General features: G+C 45.9%; 1 protein-coding gene across 1 annotated transcript in view; it reads left to right on the plus strand.

The window, feature by feature from the left end:
- The first annotated feature begins 1602 nt into the window (after nt 1–1602).
- mecp2 (methyl CpG binding protein 2) overlaps nt 1603–19251 on the plus strand; it is a 54351-nt gene continuing 36702 nt past the window's right edge. Inside the window, 1 exon segment of the mRNA XM_068024192.1 lies at nt 1603–1676. Coding sequence (XP_067880293.1) covers nt 1645–1676 — 32 coding nt within the window. The 5' untranslated portion in view covers nt 1603–1644.

A 19251-nucleotide genomic window follows, 5' to 3' on the forward strand; every position in this document is an offset into this window, starting at 1 on the left:
TACAGCATGGAAGATGGCCATTTGGCTCATTGTGTCCCTCCTGGCCGACAGGCAGCCATCCAGCCCAATCCCACTTTCCGGATCTTGATCCATAGCCTTGTAGGTTCTGAAGAAGGGTCAAATCCGACCCTGAAACGTTAACTCTGTTTCTCTCTCCGCAGATGCTGCCAGACCTGCTGAGTATTTCCAGCACTTTCTGTTTTTATATCCCGTGTGCTTCCTTGAGCACCTTACTTCCCTGTCCAGCCACCTCCAGGGATCTGTGGACGTGCACTCCGAGGTCTCTCCACCACTTTTCAGTGTCCTACCATCGAATGTGGATTTCCTTGCCTTGTTAGCCTTCCCCAAGCCTCACACTTGTGTCCCTCAAACGCAGAGGGCCGGGACCCACAGCTGCCCAGAAACTCAGACGTGTCCCGCAGCCTGCAGGGAGCAAAGGTTGTGCAGGTTGGCCGAGTCCCAGATGCAATCGGCAGCAAGAGTGGGTGAAGGATATCAGTTGATATCATTGAACTCAGGGAAATTTGGGGATATTGTTGCCAAGGGAAGCACGGGGCTGGTGGGGCGGGTGGGGGGTGGTTTAATGTAGAAATGCTGAAGAGGCCCTGGTTATGTCTGGGGCAATGGAGGAGGAGCCTTACGAGGCAGGAGAGTCGGCGCGGGAGATTGGAGAGGGCATCCGAGGTAAGGGTAGAGTTAGCAGTGAGAAAATGCTTAAAAGTTTAAACCCCAAAACAAACAAAAGTGTCCCCCTTGCCTTTTCAAGGGCCACGATAAAGCCATAAAACCAAAGACCTACAACCACGTTATTGCTCTCATCAATTACGTCCTGCAGTCCCTGCGGGGTTCACTGGTCACGGAAGACCTCAAGCAGGCAGGTGGAAGCCAGGTCCACCCGAGAGCGGACAAGACTGTAGAGGAGAGACAGCCGGTGCTACCATCTCCATGGGCCACGTCCAACCGAGGCCCGGGAGCAGACCCACGAGGCAGTCCTCCGACTTGCGCCCCCCCCCCCCTTTTCCCCTCCAGTCCCTCGACACGGGGTGCAGCCTGGGGACTGAAGTGGAATCAGAGGTTTGAGGACCGGCCCCAACAATGAGTGAGAGGGCTGGAGGGGTTGTGGGCGGGGGGGGGGGGGTGGCGGGGGGAGACACTGAACAGAAATGTGCAGCCCGATGGCATCCAGGGTGCAGAGGTCCCTTTCATGGCTCCTCTGGTGGTGTTTGGGGGGGGTAGGGGGGGTTGGGTGGTGGGAGGGACTTGCGTTGCCCTTGGCAGCTGTACCATAGCTTAGTGGGTACCACCCTCAGCCATGAGCCCAGCAGGTCGTGTGGGTTGGTTCAGGTCCCACTCCAGAGACGGGAGCACAAGAGCTAGGTTGCGAGTGCCAGCACTGCGGGATCGCCGCCCTGTCGGAGGTGCCCTCTCCACCGGGAGGAGCAAAGGGGGCGTGGCAGTCGGGCGAAGGGGGCGGGGCTTAGCCTGGGCGGGTTCGAGCGCGCTGGCCGGATCTCGCGAGACCTGGGTCGTCCTCCCCTCCCGCGGCCACCCCCCCACCCCCCCCCCCAAACCCCACCTCCCCGCGTTCGCCCTCGCGAGATTTCGGCCGCTTTGCCGGTGTGACGCGCTGGAAATAATTTGAAAATGGCCGCCGCGGCGAGCGGAGGAGAGAGGCTGTGAGTACGATGGCGGCCGGGGAGATGGGTGGCGGTGGTAGCAGCGGAGTGGGGAGAGTGTCAATGGCCAGCAAAACCGAGTCCGGCCCGGGCGGTGAGGAGAGGCCCCCGGCTTTGGCCGAGGAGGAGGAGGGAGGTGCTGGGGAAGGAAAGCAGGCCCGGCCTCTGGGCGGAATAATAATCGCAGCGCTTTTTTTAAAAAAAAAATATTTATGTAATAAAAAAAAGTCAAGGGCCAAGGGGGAAATAATAGGTGAGGGAAGTCCTGGTGGGTGGGTGGGGGTGGAGGCTGCAGCCCGCTGCCGGCGGTTGGAGGGAGCTCGAGCAAATGGAGAGGGAGGGCGGGCGGGGGTAATATAACGGTCGCGCTGAGCGCGAGCCGGGTCCATAGCAACCAGTCCCGGGCACTTGGAACCCTCGCAACGGCCCCTGTCAATCACCCGGCCAAGCTCGCGCTCAGGTGCCAGTGCAAATGTCTCTCGTGTCACCGCTTATAGGGAAGGGAGGGGGGGGGGGGGTAACACCGGAGGGGCGGGGCCGAATTAAACCTGTATTCATTTAAACATGACTTCCCCACCCCCTTTCTCCCTCTCCTTCCCTCTTGCCATTTTTGCGTCTGGGTTGCGTGTACTTTGCACAATTCTTTCTCTTGCAATTTTTTTTTTTGCTCGCTTCCTCCTCTCGCAGTTCCTATGCGTGAAATGCATTTTGCACGATTCCTCCTGCTCTTGCCATTCCCATGCATATCAGTCACTTTGCACAATTCCTCCCCTCCCCTCCCCTCCCCTCCATACCCCACCCCTCTCCTTTAAAAATATTGGCAATCCCCTGCCCGTCAGCGTGCGACGCGCCCAACTGGCACGCTTCCGCCGGCCGGTCTGTTCCGAAAGGTCGGGCGCCCGCGTCGCGGGTTTTCTGGGGGGGTTTTTTTTTTTTTTGTTTCGCTTTTGGACGGGGTGCGTTGGGGGTAGCAGAAGCGTGCTAAGTGCTTGCGTGGCCGAGGTTAACTCCGAGCCGATAGCGGTCACGTTTGCGCTGCGTTTCTGGCGGTGCGGTGGCAAGCTTTGTTTTTTTAAATCTATATATCTATGTATTTGCGAAGTGTTCCTGTTTCTCGCTCGTGTGCGTCAGTGACTAGGGGATACGGGTTTAAGATAATTGCGAAAGTGGGGTGAGATGTTTCTTCGTGCGGCGCGTTTTGACGATGTGGGAGCCGCTGCCCGAAAGGGCGGAGGGAACGGAATCGGTAATTTTCAACAGGGAATCGGATAAACGCATGAAAAGGGAAAATGTGCCAAGCTGTTGTCGAAGAACTTGGGAGTAGGGCTAATTTAGCTCTTTCAAAGAGTCGGCACAGGGACGATGGGCCAAATGGCCCCTCCTTCTGCTGCATGTCTCTATGTATGTTATATTTTTAACTTCTGGATTGATGTGGTAGCATCACAGAAAACAGCAGTTTGTTTTATACATTTGCCTGTCCCATAGTGAATTTTGTTTGTTTTTGTGCGTGTGTATATATATTTTATAAAATGCTGTTTTGTATCTCTCGAGTATGTAGGAAAACTGTGTTTGTCTGTCTGCATCATGACATTACTCGATAGACTTTATACCATCAATAAAGATGTGCAGGCTGTGTTTTTTTAAAATTTCTTTCGTCACTGTTTTCCCCCCCCCAGCGCATCGTGTTTAGGTTTTTTTTTTAAAACAAATTCTCTCCTTTGCCTTATTTACTCTGTTCCATGTTGGTGCTGTTGGAGAAAGTTGCGCATGTTTTTGGCCTGGTTTGTTAAAAGTCGCAAGCCTCGTGGAAAGGAAAAGCTCGGATGGGTACAGGTGGACCAGAAACGTTGACCGCGTGGCATTTTTTAATGGACCAACCATGATCGGTAGATGTAGTTGTGATGCTGTAAGTTCATTCTCCCGACAGGAACTTGACATGATAGGCATTTCCATCACAAGTTGCATGGCAGGCAGGTGGTCAGTGTCGCTCACTATCCCGTGAACCATGAGAACAATATTCTTTGAATCGTGCCTGCCATTTGGAGGGCAGGGGGAAATTTTAAGGTGAAGCCACGGTTAGTTGGGAAAAGTCAGACTTTTTGGTTTTAAACCATAGTTGAAGTATAGTAACAACTACTTGTACTTTTATAAAGATCCTTTCATGTAAAAAGTTCCAAGGTACTCCACACAGGAGCATTATAAACCAAAATTTGATGCCAAGCCACAAAAGGGGTTTAGGAAAAGTCAGGGAGGTTGGTTTTAAGGAGCGTGTTAAGGGATGAGAGGTCGAGGGAGAGAATTCAAGAGCTTAGGGACCCAGGCAGCTGAAGGCACGGCCGCCAATGGTGGAGTGATGGAAATCGGAGGATGCGCAAGAGGCCAGAATAGGAGGAGTGCAGAGATCTCGGAGGATTGCGGGGCTGGAAAAGATTACAGAGCGAGAGAGGCGCAAGGCCGTGGAGGGACTTGAAAACAAGGAGGAAAATTATAAAATCAAGGCGTTGCTTGACCAGGAGCCAATTTAGGTCAGTGCACATAGGGATGAGGGGTGAATGGAACTCGATGCAAGTTAGGACTCGGGCAGCAGAGTTTGGATGACCTCAAATTTACAGAGGATTGAACATGGTAGGCCAGCCAGGAGTGCGTTGGAATAGTCAAGTCTAGATGTAACAAAGGTACGGTTGAGAGTTTCAGCAGGGGAGGTGTCAGGCAATATTAGAGGTAGAAATAGGTGGTCTTAGTGAAGGATGTGAAATGATATGAAACGAATAGAAATGAAAGAGCTTGATGGCCCCGTTTGCAAAACATCCGTTATGCCAAAAATGGTTGACTCTGGTCTGTCGAAGTAAATGTGGAGAGGTTGTGGAACTCTGCCGAGCTTGGGGGAAGGGAATAAAATGTAGGTCCACCCCATTGAACTCATTCTCTAATCAACGCTGAGGGTTGGTAGGAGCCCAAGACCATATTACCTGCTTTACTTAAAGGCGAGTGGTGGGAGAGCACAAATAGTTGGGCCTCCAGTTTTGCTCTAAATGGTACTGTAGTCCAATTTCATAAGCAGACTATTCACAGCTGAGCCTAATCTTGTTTCATTCGCCATCCAAACGTATGTATAGCATGGCTTGCATTATCTCGTTGCTGCACCGATATCGCAGCACAGAAATGCTTGGATGCTGTTTAAGGCTGCTATATCTATCCTCTTAAGATAGATTCCTGTTTTCTACTCCTGTGGTAGGAGGAGAGACTTCCAGGAGGAAGGAACATCTGAGGGATGAGTCAGTGCTGTGCCTTTTGCATCTCCCTGGCACTCGCTGCGATTCTAGGCAAAACAGTATCTCATTGAGTGTGTATGGGTGTGGTGAGAGGGAGAAACGAGTTCCCTTACACACATTTAACCAAACGTTTTCTTTGGAGCTGGCAGCTCTTGTAACATTCTGTAGTACTTGGAGGCCTCTACCTGTATGGACAAGTAAACCCCAAGGTCAGTTCCTTCCTTCCCCCCACCACCCCCCCCCCCCCCCCCCCCCACCTCCAGTCTGCATTACAGTGGCTGATTTCGAAACTTAGTGAGCTCCAGTTGGACTCAACATATTTAAATTGGGAAGTGTGGAGAGGGTGAGGCATTCTGACTCAATACAACAGTGGCAAGGATGTAGTTCTTGCTGGAAGCTCTGTGTATGCGCGTTTGTACATAATGTCAGTTGGACGTGACCAATTCCCTCAATGGTCCAGTAAACTATCAATGCCTGAACCTATGGTTTTGCCATGAAGAATGGCCACTTGGGTCTGGAGAGCTCTTGATTTCTGTGGATCCGTCGTTAAATAAATCGCCACCTTGGAAGACAAGGTGGGAGGCAACTTTTGTCAACAAATTCTTAGAATAAAAGGAGCAGAATCTGACTTTTTAATAATTGCTAAAGCAAAATTGTCAGTAATCAATTTGATTATTTTTGTGTGTAGTGGAGTAACAGACTTTGTCACATATGCTGTTCTGTCCTTATGTGGTAAGGATGCTGCATTTCCTGCAAAAATGATTGGGATTCTGAAATAATGGAATTGTCAGTTTTGTGCTAATTGAGTGAGAGGCTGTCTGAGTACCACTCAGATTCAGTAAGTCTTGTCACAATCTATAGAATTCTTCCTGTACAATTCTTTACATGGTATCTCCAACACCAAGCAACCTGATCAGTAAGATGTGTAATTAAGCACCTGGATGTGTGGGGAAGGGAAGTACGAATGGTTTATATTTTAAATTTCCTGCTTTCTGAAATGCATAGGTGGCTAAAGACTTCCACCTTTGTTTCTTCTCCTGTTCTGTCATGAAAGTGGCGGCTTCTTGCTTTTGGGACGTGGTTCTTTGGTCATTGTTCACCCTTTGGTCTCTTACCCAAGTAAGCTGTTCTCTATACATGAGCTTCGATGGAGAGTGACTGCAGGCTAGTTGGTTACGGAACGATTTCCAATCCAGCCCTTGTGCGCATGCAGTTTCCAGCAAGGGTAACTGATCAAAGCCAAGAGCCTGGGCTGACATCCTTCTCTCCCCCACCCCAAACTCAGGGACACTAAAGCCAATTGTAGTATCCTAAATGCTAATCTGGCTGAGATGAGCAAGTGGCACAAACTGGAGGTCTCAAAGCAAGTCTTTCCTGGTCTCTCTGAATCAACAGTTCATGGGATAACTGTGCCAAACTGTCTGAGCTCCTTTTATCAAAAACAGCTCTGGAAATAAAGCTTTTGTTATGAAAGTGGCTTGGCTGGGTGTTTCTGTCACTCTGATTTTATCTGAGGTTGATAGCTGCAGTATCTTTCTGCATTAATGGATCAGATGTTGGAAATTTTTGCAGGCAAAGAAAATTTCCGAACAACGGGAATGGCAGCTGTCCTCAGTCACCCTGCAGTAAGGAGGGAGGGCAATTCATTCTGGGTTTCCTGCTTCTGACCAGCCAATGGAACGTGTGTGGATGTCAGTTGAGGACCAGATTAGGCCCAACCTGGATCGCTCCCATAGTCCAGTAACCCACCAACACCTAAACTTCAAGACTCAAATATGAAGAGCAGCTCTTGGGCGGGGCCCTAGAATTTGGCAACATACAAAGCAGTGTAGCCCCAACGGGTTGTCGTGCCTTCTGGAGGAACGGAAAGTGAGTGGTGGTGGTGGTGCAGGGGAGACATTAAATATTCCAGCAGCGTTTGAATCAGCATAATTTTGTGTGTGGCTGAATGTGTGCGGAGTCTATATAAGTTCCTCTTGCAGTGTTGTACAGACACTCCGTGCAGTGTGACATTGCTCAAGCCTATTCATTTCGTTTTGGTTTATACACAGACATTTTTGCAAATTAATCCTATGGGTGCAGCCGCACTTAGTATCATTATGATTTGGAATGGAGCAATGATTACCATATTCTGAGACGACTGTTGTGTTGAAGTCGGGGCAGAGTGTTGGTTAATGGGCAGGATGTTGCTGAGTTCCTTGATAAACAAGAGGTTTACTTTTACACCATGAAAGCCTCCAGGTTTTCAAGATAAATTGTAGGTGTGTAGCAGTGGCCCCATTAATGGCGGCAGAATTTGTGGTTTGGCTGTGTGTTAATACCCAGATTTGATTGCCTGTAATTCTTTTTTCATGGGTGGGATTCTTCTATAAATTGTTTCCCTCCATTCCTTTGCTTTTAACACTCTTGATGGAAGCATCCATTTACTGCCTCCCCACAGAGTTAGCTTTGAAATTGAAAACATGTCATGCAGACGATTGTGGATGTATACCCACGTCCTGCCAGTTTGTGATGTGGCTCAGTGGGTCTCTGGCATGCTGTGCCATTGCACTCTATCTCATCGCATGCGTCTTATCTACAGGTTATTTGTGTTTCTGCATGCATTAAATGTCTGTAATTTGAAGCAATATTCCTCCTTTCTTCATGTTTGTAAGGTCATGTACCATTGTCTGATTTTAAAAAAAACCTTTGTAAATTGCTGCTTTTTGGTGTGGGGGATTCCAAGGTGACTCTTTTTAAATCTGGTAGCCTAGCGTAGATTGCAGTGTTTCTGTTTGATGAATCAAGAGTGTGACCCATCGTTCTGACTCTTGTGTGTAGTACATGGGACATGCAAATGTGCTGTATTCACTGTTTCTGTAAATAATGTCATTGGTCGAAATGTGTGCAGTTTTCCAAGGTCTCATCTTCTGTAAAATATTGAATTAATATTTAGCTAAAGATGATTTTAGCTGTGCCTGATCCTGCCTTCCCTGACTGTACACTGGTGCATTGTTTGCAGTAGGAGAATTGGATATTAATCAAGAACTCTGAATTTTCCGTCCCTCACCCAGTGGTGTTCAGATTAATTTTACCACCACCTCTGAGATTTTTAAAAAAAAAAACATTCTTTGGATGTGGGTGTCACTGGCGATACTGTAATTTATTGCCCATTCCTAGTTTCCCTGGAAAGGTGGTGGTAGAACAGTGGTTTTCTCAGACACTTTGGAAGGTAATTAAGAGCCGTCCTCATTGACATGCGTCAGGAGTCACATACAGGTCACTCTGGATAAGGGCAGCATGGTGCCTTCCCTGAAGGGTATTGGAACAGTTGAGTTTTTTACGACAACCTCACAGTTTCACGGTCACTCTTACTGATTCCGGCTTTTACATTTCCAGAATTTTAATTGAATTCAAATTTTCAAACTGCCTTCAAATTCCCAAATATAGTGGGATTTGAACTGATGTTCTCAGGATTGTTAGTTAAAGCCTGTGGATGACCAGTTCAGCAATGCAGCCACGACACTACCGTAACCCTGTAATTCCTCAAAGGCTCAGAAACCTTTGTCTGATTGGCTCAGTGCAGCACCAAGTGGTGCCTTTACTTACAAAGGTTATCTTTTGTTCCCAGTGGAGTGAATTTATTTTCTCTTGTCTTAGCAATTTCTCTTGCCCCTTTCCGCCACTCCTGAGGGGTTGTTCCACAGGTACCCTCCTGTACTTCACCCAAATGACCAGGGGAGAAGTGTCGGCAAGCTGATTGATTATAGGGAGCCATGCAGCCAAATGCAGTGCTGACTTCACTCAACATTCCCATATAAACGTTTTCTAGTTGAAGCCGAAACTCCAGCATAATTTTCTCTCCCTGATACAGGTGCCAATTGTAGGGCCCACCATGACTGAGATCCTCTAAATTAATACTGAGCAGGTGTGGACCTAGTGACATTCCGAGCATGATATTAATAAACCAGTAATACTTGAGGCTTGTTGCCAAGTGAAGATGTGAAGAGATTTCAGAAAGGATATGAGATAACTTTAAACCCTACACCTCTTTTTAAAAAAAAAACACATGTAAGTACCTTGGGGAGTATTAAAATATTCCTGTTCAGTATTCTTTCTAAAAGTTGCCAGAATCTGCAGACTCACTTGAGGTTTGCTCATTTGGACTGTGTGGGTATCTGAGGTGAGATGTTTAATGATAGCAGGGAAATGTGACTTTTGTTTAAAGGCGGTTTGTGACATTTTCTGCTGCATACAGAGAAATAACTTGCGACTGAATACTAGGAAGTTGTACGTCTGGTCAATATATATCGCCCAACACAGCAAGCATTTGAACTCGCCCAGTGGCCTGCTGGGGATAAATATGGCACGGTACGGTATTGCCCCATATAGAAAGTCAGTCCCAGGTACAACTACCTAGTTTGTGTTGTGTTAGCTGATATTCTCTGGCAGGCAGCAATAAGCTTATTGCAGTTGGTCTCAGCAACTCAAGGCTAGGGGTGGGGAAACATTTACTATTTCTGCTCCTGGTCGCTAGCTGGTGACCTTTGCTCAAAGATATGCATGCGTAGATATGATTGGGTGCAATACCTTTTGCAGTCAAGCCAGCTTGTGACCAAAGTCACATGTGAAGAATGGTCTTTTGTACCTTGGTTGGAGTCTGCTCCTTCGGGAGAGGGCGGGAGGGAAAAAAAGGAAGTGTACTCCCAAATCTGGTTCTGGAATTCCCTCCTTAAACCTCTCCATCCCTTCATCTCCCTCTCCTGCTTAAGGACCCTCCTAAAAACCCACCTCTTTGACCAAACTTTAAGTCATCCCTTCCTATTAACTCTTTTGGCTGGGTGTCAGTTTTTGGCTGATTACCCTTTTGTGGAACACCTTGGGATGTTTCTTCTATTTTAAATAAATGCAAGTTGTTGCCTATACTGCACTGCTAGGCAGTTTTTTCATGGGGTAATGGAGAGAGTGGAGTAGTGGATGTGCCTGATGTTGCAGCTAAGATCAGAAGTTCAACCAAAATATCTTTCTTCAATGTTTCCTAATCACCTGACGTCTTACTGGGGATCAGTTGTATAGGTGTTGGACATCCTCCTGTCCTCACCTAAGTAACCATTTTTGCGTGTGAACCCAGAATAGGCGTATCAACGCACTATTAGATCGCAAGAGGGTTTTGCAGCCAAGCCGGATGCGGTCCTCACCCACGTATGTTTCAGCAACGGATGCTGGCTAGCAAATAGCAGTGAGAACTGTGGACTGTCTTTCCCCCTCCCTGACCCAAAAGGGGTATGAGGCACACTGTCGAGTTTTTACCACAGCGTTGTCTGCGATGAGGTATTTTAACACAGGCTGTTGAATCTGGAATTTCCTGCTCTGTATGACTCACTCACTGAACCATCGTGAGCCCCGAGCAAATTATTTATAATGAGAAAAAATTTCAGCTTTCAGTGACTAAATCTGCAGTTCCTTTGTTTACTATCTTTCTCTTTGTTGTTACGGAAATTTGCCCAAGGTGTTTCTCTCCAAAGGCCAGCGCCTTAAAGAAGATATTTGAAGATTTAAAGAAACATATCCATGTACTATTTACATAAATGTTGCAAGGGCCATGAATTAGCGGGGGGTTGTGGGGGTGGGGGGGAGCAGTGGTGGTGCGGGTGGTGGTTGTGTGGAGAGCAAGGAAGCTTCCTGTAGACACCATATTCCCAATGTACTCTTTATAACATTATGTCTTATCCTTCACCAAACTTCTTCGAAAGGGCAGCTGAAGATTTTTTTTGGGGGGGGTGTGGGGTGGGATTTAAAATTTGTCGTGCCCGTGTTACGCGGTGGAATTGTTAAATACATGTTCACAGTATGAGTTTACTGAGTGTGAGTGGTGGAAAGGATCTGTCTGCCTGCCTTCCTTGGATAGAAATTGGTGTATAATTTGACCAGGGGGTTTGGTGAGGGAGGCATGGAAATGCATTCCTCTATGTAATAGGATGAGAAACCTGAGTAGAAAATATGTTTCAATAGTTCACTTGAAAACAAAATTTGAGTTTTTTTGGATTAGCTGAAGGGCAGGTATAATTTCCAGTAAAGATGGGCAGGGTTCCTGTTGTGATTCCTTTTAAACCACTGTTTGCATGTTTTAATTTGGCTTCTGTGAAAACATTTCAGTTGTTAAATTTGCAAGCTGCAGTTATTTCTTGTCCCTCTCTTGAGTTTCTCCAATTATGTCCTGTATGCACTGAGTGATGCTGGGTGCTTTCCCCCCCCAACTCAATAGCTCAGCTAAGTGAGAGAGGCTAGAAGTGAATTGACAACTTCTTTGAATGTTTTGTAGTGACTATTGCTGAAGTTTAGAAGAATGAGAGGTAATCTCATTGAAACATAGAAAATTCTGAGACGCTTGGCTGGGTGGATGCTGACAGACTGTTTCCTCTGGCTGGTGAGGCTAAAACTAGGGGTCGGTGTCTCGGCCCTTTAGGACTGAGAGTAAGAGAAATTTCTTCACTCAGAAGGTTGTGAATCTTTTTGGAATTCTCTACCAGAGAGCTGTGGATCTTGGTCATCGAGTCTATTTAAGATTGAGAGAGCGATTTTTGGACACTAAAGGAATAGAGGATATGGAGGTGGGCAGGAAAGAGGAGTTGAGGTTGATCAGCCATGATCTTACAGAAAGGTGGAGCAGGTTCGAGAGGCTGTATGGCCTACTTCTGCTCCTATTTCTTACGTTATGAACGGGCGCCATAGCTGATTTCTCCCTCCCTCTACCACGCAGGCATGTTGAAGTCACTTGCTGGCTGCTTTTTCTAAGCCAGACTCTGCTTATTCTGATTGTTTCAGTTCTACACCATGGAAATCTGACCGTAAACCTCAGCAGGTAATATTGGAAAGAGAAACTATACTGTGCCAACTGGAAGCCTTGAAGAAGGAAAGAAATGAGAGGGAGAGTTCTTACCTCCCAAGAGTTATACATGCTGAAGTTTCAGACCGATTGGCTGGTACATAGTGATCCAATATTGAAAGAAAGTAAATTTGTTACCTTATCCCACCACTCCTTTAAAAAAAATAGAGTTGCTTCCACTGAGGATATAAAGTTCCCTTTAGCAAAAAAAAGTGATTCGTTTTTTCTAGTTTGACTGCATACAGAGTATCTAATTTTTTATTTTATAATTCTAATGTACAGTGGAAATGAGTTTGATGCACATTATGTATGCAAATAAGATCAGGGCTGGAAATTAAAATCCCCAGTCCTCTTATCCAAAACCGTGTATTTTCGCAACTCTCTGTGGAGGTGACTGACTGGTTGGATGGAATAGAGGTAAGGATTCTAGTGAAGTAAAGAGAGGAATGGTCAGTGCAGGAAAAGTGCAGCAGGTCAATGTCTGAAAAGGAAAGTTAGGTTCATGTTTCAGGCGTAGTCCCTGTTGAGGTCTGATGAAGTGCCCTAATCAAGATGTTAATCTTTTAAGGTACTAACTGAACTGCGTGTTGCCAGCGTTTTCTGTTTTATTACTGATGGAAGCTCCTGCTCACTGTGCTCTTTGGAATGGTTACTTGCTGTAAAATGATGTATAAAAGTCACTTTTTAAGTGTCTGCCTGGCATGTTTAAAAGTCTCTGAATCAGATACATGAGTGAGACCCTTACAGTTGCAAGTCATAAGTAGCTGTGTACCAGTGCGGTCTATACACTGGAATCTGTGCCTGGATTTTACTAAAATTAGATGGCCGGCTTGAGGTTTTCGTATTTACATAGTGCCTAATCATGATTGTCCAATATTTCAAGGTGCGACACATACACCTGAGCTATTTTGAAGTGCACTGACTGGCACATTCAGCAGCCATTTTACACAGAGTAAGTTCCCACAAACAACGACGAAATGAACGACCAATTAATTAGTTTAGTGGCAGTAATATGTTGAGGGAGAAATGTTGGCCAGGGCATGGAGAACTTGTTGCTCGTCTGATAGTGCCACAGGATGTTCAAAATCTACCTGAACAGGCAAATAGTGTTTCAGATGAACATCTCTTCCGAAAAATGATGCCTCCAATAATATAGCCCTCCCTCAGTACAGCACTAAAGTATCTGCCCATGTAATGTGTCCCTGATATGGGGCTTGAATCCACAGCTTCTGGCTCAGAGCTAAGAATGCTACCAACTGGGCTAAGCTAGCTATCTAAGCTGCACGGATAACGTCACGCCACAGGTCTGCCAGTGTGACTGCTGCAAAGCACATAATAACAAATGATGACATTCCCTTCTTACAGGAAAGTAAGTCATCTCTGTTTACAACCTTCCCACAGCGACATGGCAGCGGTCAGTGCTGTGGTATGGGTCTGTATTCAGCCCCTCTTGAGTTGTGCTTTGGTGCTGCAATGCAGTCTGATACTGCGATTAGTTAACATACCTCTTTGTGATGTTGGAGTTTCCACATCTGGTGCTCTGCTTACTCTATGCAAGAGAAAACTCTTTTTTTGTTCTCCACCTCAAGGCTGACTCTTCCTGGCACACTGTACTCCCTGTGTTGACAGCCCTCCAGTACCTCACCCAAGTGACTATTCAGCTTGGATAGTGTGTGCCAACAGGCTGTTCAGATATCAAGTTCAATTCTGTTCTCATAACATACGAAATAGGTGCAGGAGTAGACCATTCAGCCCTTCAAGCCTGCCCCGCCAATTAATAAGACCATGGCTGACCTGTCCCAGGCCTCAACTCCTCTTTCGGGCCTGCTCTGCATAACCCTCGACTCTGAGATTTCAAAAATCTATCTACCACCTCATTAAATACATTCAGTGACCTAGCTTCCACAGCTCTCTGAGGTAGAGAATGCCAGAGATTCACCACCCTCTGAAAGAAGAAATTCCTTCGCATCTCAGTTTTAAATGAGTGACCCCTTATTCTGTAACTATGTCCCCTCGTTCGAGATTCCCCCACCAGTGGAAACATATTCTCAACATCTGCCCTGTCAAGCCCTCTTAGAATCTTATATGTTTCAATAAGATCACCTCTCATTCTTCTAAACTCCACTGAATAAAGGCCTAACCTGTTTAGCCGTTCTTGATAAGACAACCCCTTCACCCCAGGGATCAGCCTAGTGCACCTTTTCTGAACTGCCGCCAATGCTAGTATATCCTTCCTTAAATATGGGAACCAAAACTGTACGTAGTACTCCAGGTGTGGCCTCACCAACACCCTGTACAGTTGTAACAGGATTTCCCTATTTTTAAACTCTAACCTCTCTAGCAATAAAAGCCAAAATTCCACTTGCTGTACCTGCATTCTAACTTCTTGTGTTTCATGTACAAGAACACCCAGATCCCTCTGTACTGCAGTATTTTGTATCTTTCTCCATCTAAATAATAATCTGCCTTTTTATTCTTCCTACCAAGTAAAGGGTTGAAGGGTTATGGAGAACGGGCAGGAAAGTGGAGTTGAGGCCGAGATGAGATCAACCACGATTGTATTGAATGGTGGAGCAGGCTCGAGGGGCTGAATTGCCTACTCCTGCTCCTAGTTCTTATGTTCAAAGTGGATGACCTCACACTTCCCCACATTGAACTCCATCTGCCAAGTTTTTACCCACTCACTTAACGTTTCTATATCCCTTTGCCGATTTTGTGTCCTCATCACAAAATGCCTTTTCACCTATTTTTGTATCGTCAGCAAATTTGGATACACTACACTCTGTCTGTCCCTTCCTCCAAGTCATTAATATAGATAGTAAATAGTTGAGGTCCTAGGACCGATCCTTGTGGCACCCCACTAGTTACGGCTTTCCAACCTGAAAAAGATCCATTGATCCCGACTCTCTGCCTTCTGTGTGTTAGCTAATCTTCAATCCATGCCAACACATTACCCCCAATACCCTGAGCTCTTGTTTTGTGCAATAACCTTTTATGTGGCACCTTATCGAAAGCCTTCTGAAAATCCAAAGACACTACATCTACCGGTTCCCCTTTATCCACTCTGCTTGTTATATCCTCAAAGAACTCTAACAAATTTGTCACATAATTTCCCTTTCGTAAAACCATGCTGACTGTTTGGTTGCATTATGTTTTTCTAAATGTCCTGCTATGGGTGCTGAGATCGTTGTAATCTTTGCTGTTTTCCCCCAGTTGCTGCCCTGGCTGGGATCAGCCAGCTCGCTAGAAATGCCTTTCTGGCTGTCTCAGTCACTGCCTGGCAGTGAGCTCCTGAAGCATACAGACCTAGGCCAATTCCTGTCTTGTAGTGAGTTAGCTGATCTTAGCCAAGGTGACAGGTTACTTCAGTCAGTCTCCTTAAGATATGGAGGGGAAACGAAGTTCCTCCCTTCTAATTCTTGCCCTGTGACTCCAATTGGATGGGTGTGGATGTATGAATGTCTGGTGGGGATAGAATTGGGCTGGGTAGTGCTAGCCAGCCAGCCACCCCATGGTGAAATAGCCCATCGGCACATACTGCCTGGAGCTGGTTGGGCAGGGTACAGAAATAACCCGTGGAGCTGTAGTTAAATAGTCAACAGAGTTGGGAGCAGGGATAGGCAGAAAATTAGTGAGACCAAAAATGAGCTGGATACAGAGTGATTTTCTTTTTGTTGAGAGATTATCAAAAATTGGGATTCACTTAATGTTATTTTTGCTTCTACTTTGTGTGTGTGTTATTTTTGAAGTGTGTAAATATTGAAGTACCATGTGCTAATGACCTGATTTTGTTTTGTTATTGGTAGGGGTTGTTACCAAGACTGACATTGCCACTGAGTTAATTAACATTGACGATATTTATTAATCCAGGGCTGCTCCAGTATTTGTGGCACGTTACGTTGTCTGCGTACTAATTTAACTCCTGCACACTTTTGCCCAAACTCCTGCCAATTTGCCTTGACGCGTCAGTGCTCCGTATTTAAAGAGTAAATCAAGAGAAACAGTTCCTTGAGATGAATGGTGATATCTGGCAAGATTCCCTGACCAACACACTCTCTTGTTTTTCGATTTCTGTTAGAGAGCAAAACCTTTCTTAAACCACAGATGCCCAGAGCCAGCACCTCCATTCCTTGCCATGCACCTCTTGTGGCTGAGAAGTAGGAGAGGCCACTGCCAATAAAAAGTGCTGTCACCTTCATCAGTGGCCATTCACCGTCTGTTTTTTTTATTCTCCCCTTCCTGTTAAACTGGGTTGAGACCGATGCCAGCGACCCAGAGTGTGCAGAAACCTGAACTTTGTTTTTCGCCTGTTGACACACTCCTGAGGGCCCCAGTTGTGACTTCAGAAAGACATTTTCAGTTACACAATGGAAACTTCAGTCAACAGCAACAAAAATGATGTGTAATTAAATAGATGAATAGCAGAATGATTGTCTAGCTTCAGACAGACAGAAGCGTGACGGTTTTGCGGGCCCTTATTTGAAAACTTGAGTCACGAGGTTCTATGTTGGAATGTGGCAGAGTCCCCTCAGTTTGTTTTTTCTCCCTTTTTAATTTATTTATTGTTGAGATGATGGGGAATGATGTGGAGCAGAGCTTGCTATTTATCAAATCCTACGTCAGCCTAGCCTCGGAGATCAACCAAGCCATGTATGCATTCTATACACAGTTGCGATTTAATCTAACAGAAGAAAATGTTTCTGTTTTAAGTGGCGAGACCTGATGACCTCATCGGGGGGGTGGTGGTGGCTGGCAGGAGTTAACTGAGCCTTGACAGCATGAAGGAATTCAATTAATGCTGCACAACTAAGCTGAAGGATTCCCTCTTCTCCTGGGGTTAATGACTCGGCTTCTGCTGCTGCTGTTTGTTTTCTCACGCCATTGGACTTGGTGACTTGTCTCAGCCATTTTCCTTTGATAATGTCATCAGTGATTGCTGTTTAAACATGCAACATAGAAGTTGATGGGAATGGGGAGGGATGAGAAAATCTTGAAGTTAATGATCCTTAGTAATTGTTTTATCTCTTTTTTTTGTAAGACACGTATAAAGGGATCCTGTTAGTCAAGCTGACATGTTAAGTGAAACATTGTTGTCATGGTTGCTGAATCTCTTACTTTCTTGTACTCTTGTTGTGGCTATTCTGAGGCTCGATGCATGCACCATCATACATCCATGATGTAATCTGGTGCCGAGGTTAATTTTATGCTTCTGTAGAATCTCTGAATGCTGCTTTTTATTTTATTAATTGCTGTGCACTTCTGTCCAGTTGTGTTTTCTCCTGTCACTATTCTTGGGTGCAGTCTTTTCATGGATTTAACTAGCTGTATTTGTACCTGGGCAGGGTGAGGGAGAATGAATCCGATTATCTATTTTCCTTGGTTATTTTCTCTTCGGTTTTGGCTGAAGTTTCTGCTGGGAGTGCACAACAGCGCCTACTTCAAAAGGGACAGTTTGTTTCCTTCCCTTTAGTGCCTCTTGACCTGCTCTCCCCACCTGCTCCCACCACCATCTTCATGCATACAGTTGCAGGTCCTTTCTGGGTCTCCCTGGAGAGAACTGGGTGCCATCCCTCTCTGTGATCAGGTGAAAAGTTGAAGAGGGCTCAGATTTTTGTCCTGCTCTCTAATGCTTGCAGCACAGGTTCCTATTTTGCCCGAGTATGAATTATCCAGGTTGGGTATGCTTTCGGGAACTGTGAGAGGCCATTGCATCTGATCCTGATTGTGTCCCTACTTCTAGCAGTAGTCACTGGATCGTCTCCAGGCGCCAGAACCCTGGCCAGTTTTGCCTCCCTTAACCCAGTGGCACCGAGGCCAGTTGTAATTGTTGCCAAGTGACACTGTCTTGGCAAACTTTGATTTTTTCCCTAATTTTCACTTTTCTTTTTGTCTCTTCAAATTTTTCTACCAATCCAGCAGCAATTGGTTTCCTGCTTTTGATTTTTATGGTAGCTTATTTCAAATATTTTTATGCACATAGGTCTTTTTGCATGGTCCTGTTGCTCACAATGCCACTTGCGAGGAGCTCCTGATAGCTGCCTGTCTGTTGGGGACTTGGACATGCACTTGCCCACTGATTAGTGCCTTGTGGGGAGGCAAACAGGTCTCTTTTGAAGTGAAAGTGGCTGCAGCATCTTGGAATTTCAGAATGAAGTTAACCCTCTGGCAGACCTCAATCTGTTACCTAATCGATGCAAGTCTCCAGTAATTTCCACTCACTGTCGAGCGGTCCTGACGCACTAATGGAGCCTGAGCAGCAGACCTATCCCTGGCAGTGGAGTTCTTTCTGCTTAGTAGGGAGTATGGGGTTCCTAGCTGCACAAGCATTGAGAAACTTAGCAGGACTTTCTGTGGTTTTTGCTAGTTAAAACTCCAGTAGAACATACAGTAGAGGGGAGGGGCAGGGCCTGCCGACCTGTGCTTAAATTCTCTGGATTTCGATAAGTGGCACGTTTCTATGGGAGTCTGTGTTTATATAGTCCTTGTCAGCCAAACAGACATTTGATTTGAGAGTTGACCAAAAACTTGGTGTGAAGACTGTCCACCACAACCTATCAACCTGCAAGTCTTTTGGCTTGTGGGAGGAAACCGGAGCACCCGGAGAAAACCCACGCAGACACAGGGAGAACTTGCAAACTCCACTAATTGTTAACTAGAACTTACCACCCCAATTTCAGCCCTGCTGCAAGTACATTGTAGAATAAGACAAATAAAAAGCCATGGAAGGGCTGTTCTGAAAATTTGGACTTTTTGTTTGCCTGGTCCTGTCTTCATCCGACATCTGAACCAGGAAGATTCATTGCACGGTGATCAGGATTCCTTTTCTCCTCTGGGCATAGAAATACTGAGTTCTATTGTAGCATCATTATTGCTGTGCAGAGTGGGATATCAAAACTTGAGATCTTCCTGACACTGAAGCTCATTTCTGTAACAAGCAATACTTTTATTCACTGGGCATTGTTCATTGATGTAGAATTCCCACTCCAAAACAAAACTCTAGGCATACACTGCAGTGTGCTGAGGGAGTGCCGCATTGTCGGAGGTATCTTCTTGCACGTGAGATGTTAAGCCAAGGTCCCATCTGCTCTCCGTGGTGAATATAAAAGATCCCATGGCACTGTATCAAAGGGCAGGGGAGTTTTCCCCAGTGTGTGGTCAATCTTTATCCTTCAATCAACAGCATTGAAACTGATTATCTGGTCATTACCACATTGTATGTGGGAGCTTGCTGTGTGTAAATTGGCTGCCATGTTTCCTACATTACAAAAGTGACTGCTGTGCAAAAAGAACCTCAATGGCTGTAAAGCGCTTTGGGACATGCTGAGGTGATGAAAGTTGCTACAGAAATGTTTTCTTTTTCAGTTGTTTGTTGTATTATAGGTCATCAAGTGACAAGCAGACAAGGAGGCGCCACAAGCCTGATTGACCTTTTGCATGA

This window comes from Heterodontus francisci, chromosome 49 (assembly GCF_036365525.1).
Source record: "Heterodontus francisci isolate sHetFra1 chromosome 49, sHetFra1.hap1, whole genome shotgun sequence".
In the NCBI taxonomy this organism is placed as follows: Eukaryota; Metazoa; Chordata; class Chondrichthyes; order Heterodontiformes; family Heterodontidae; genus Heterodontus; species Heterodontus francisci.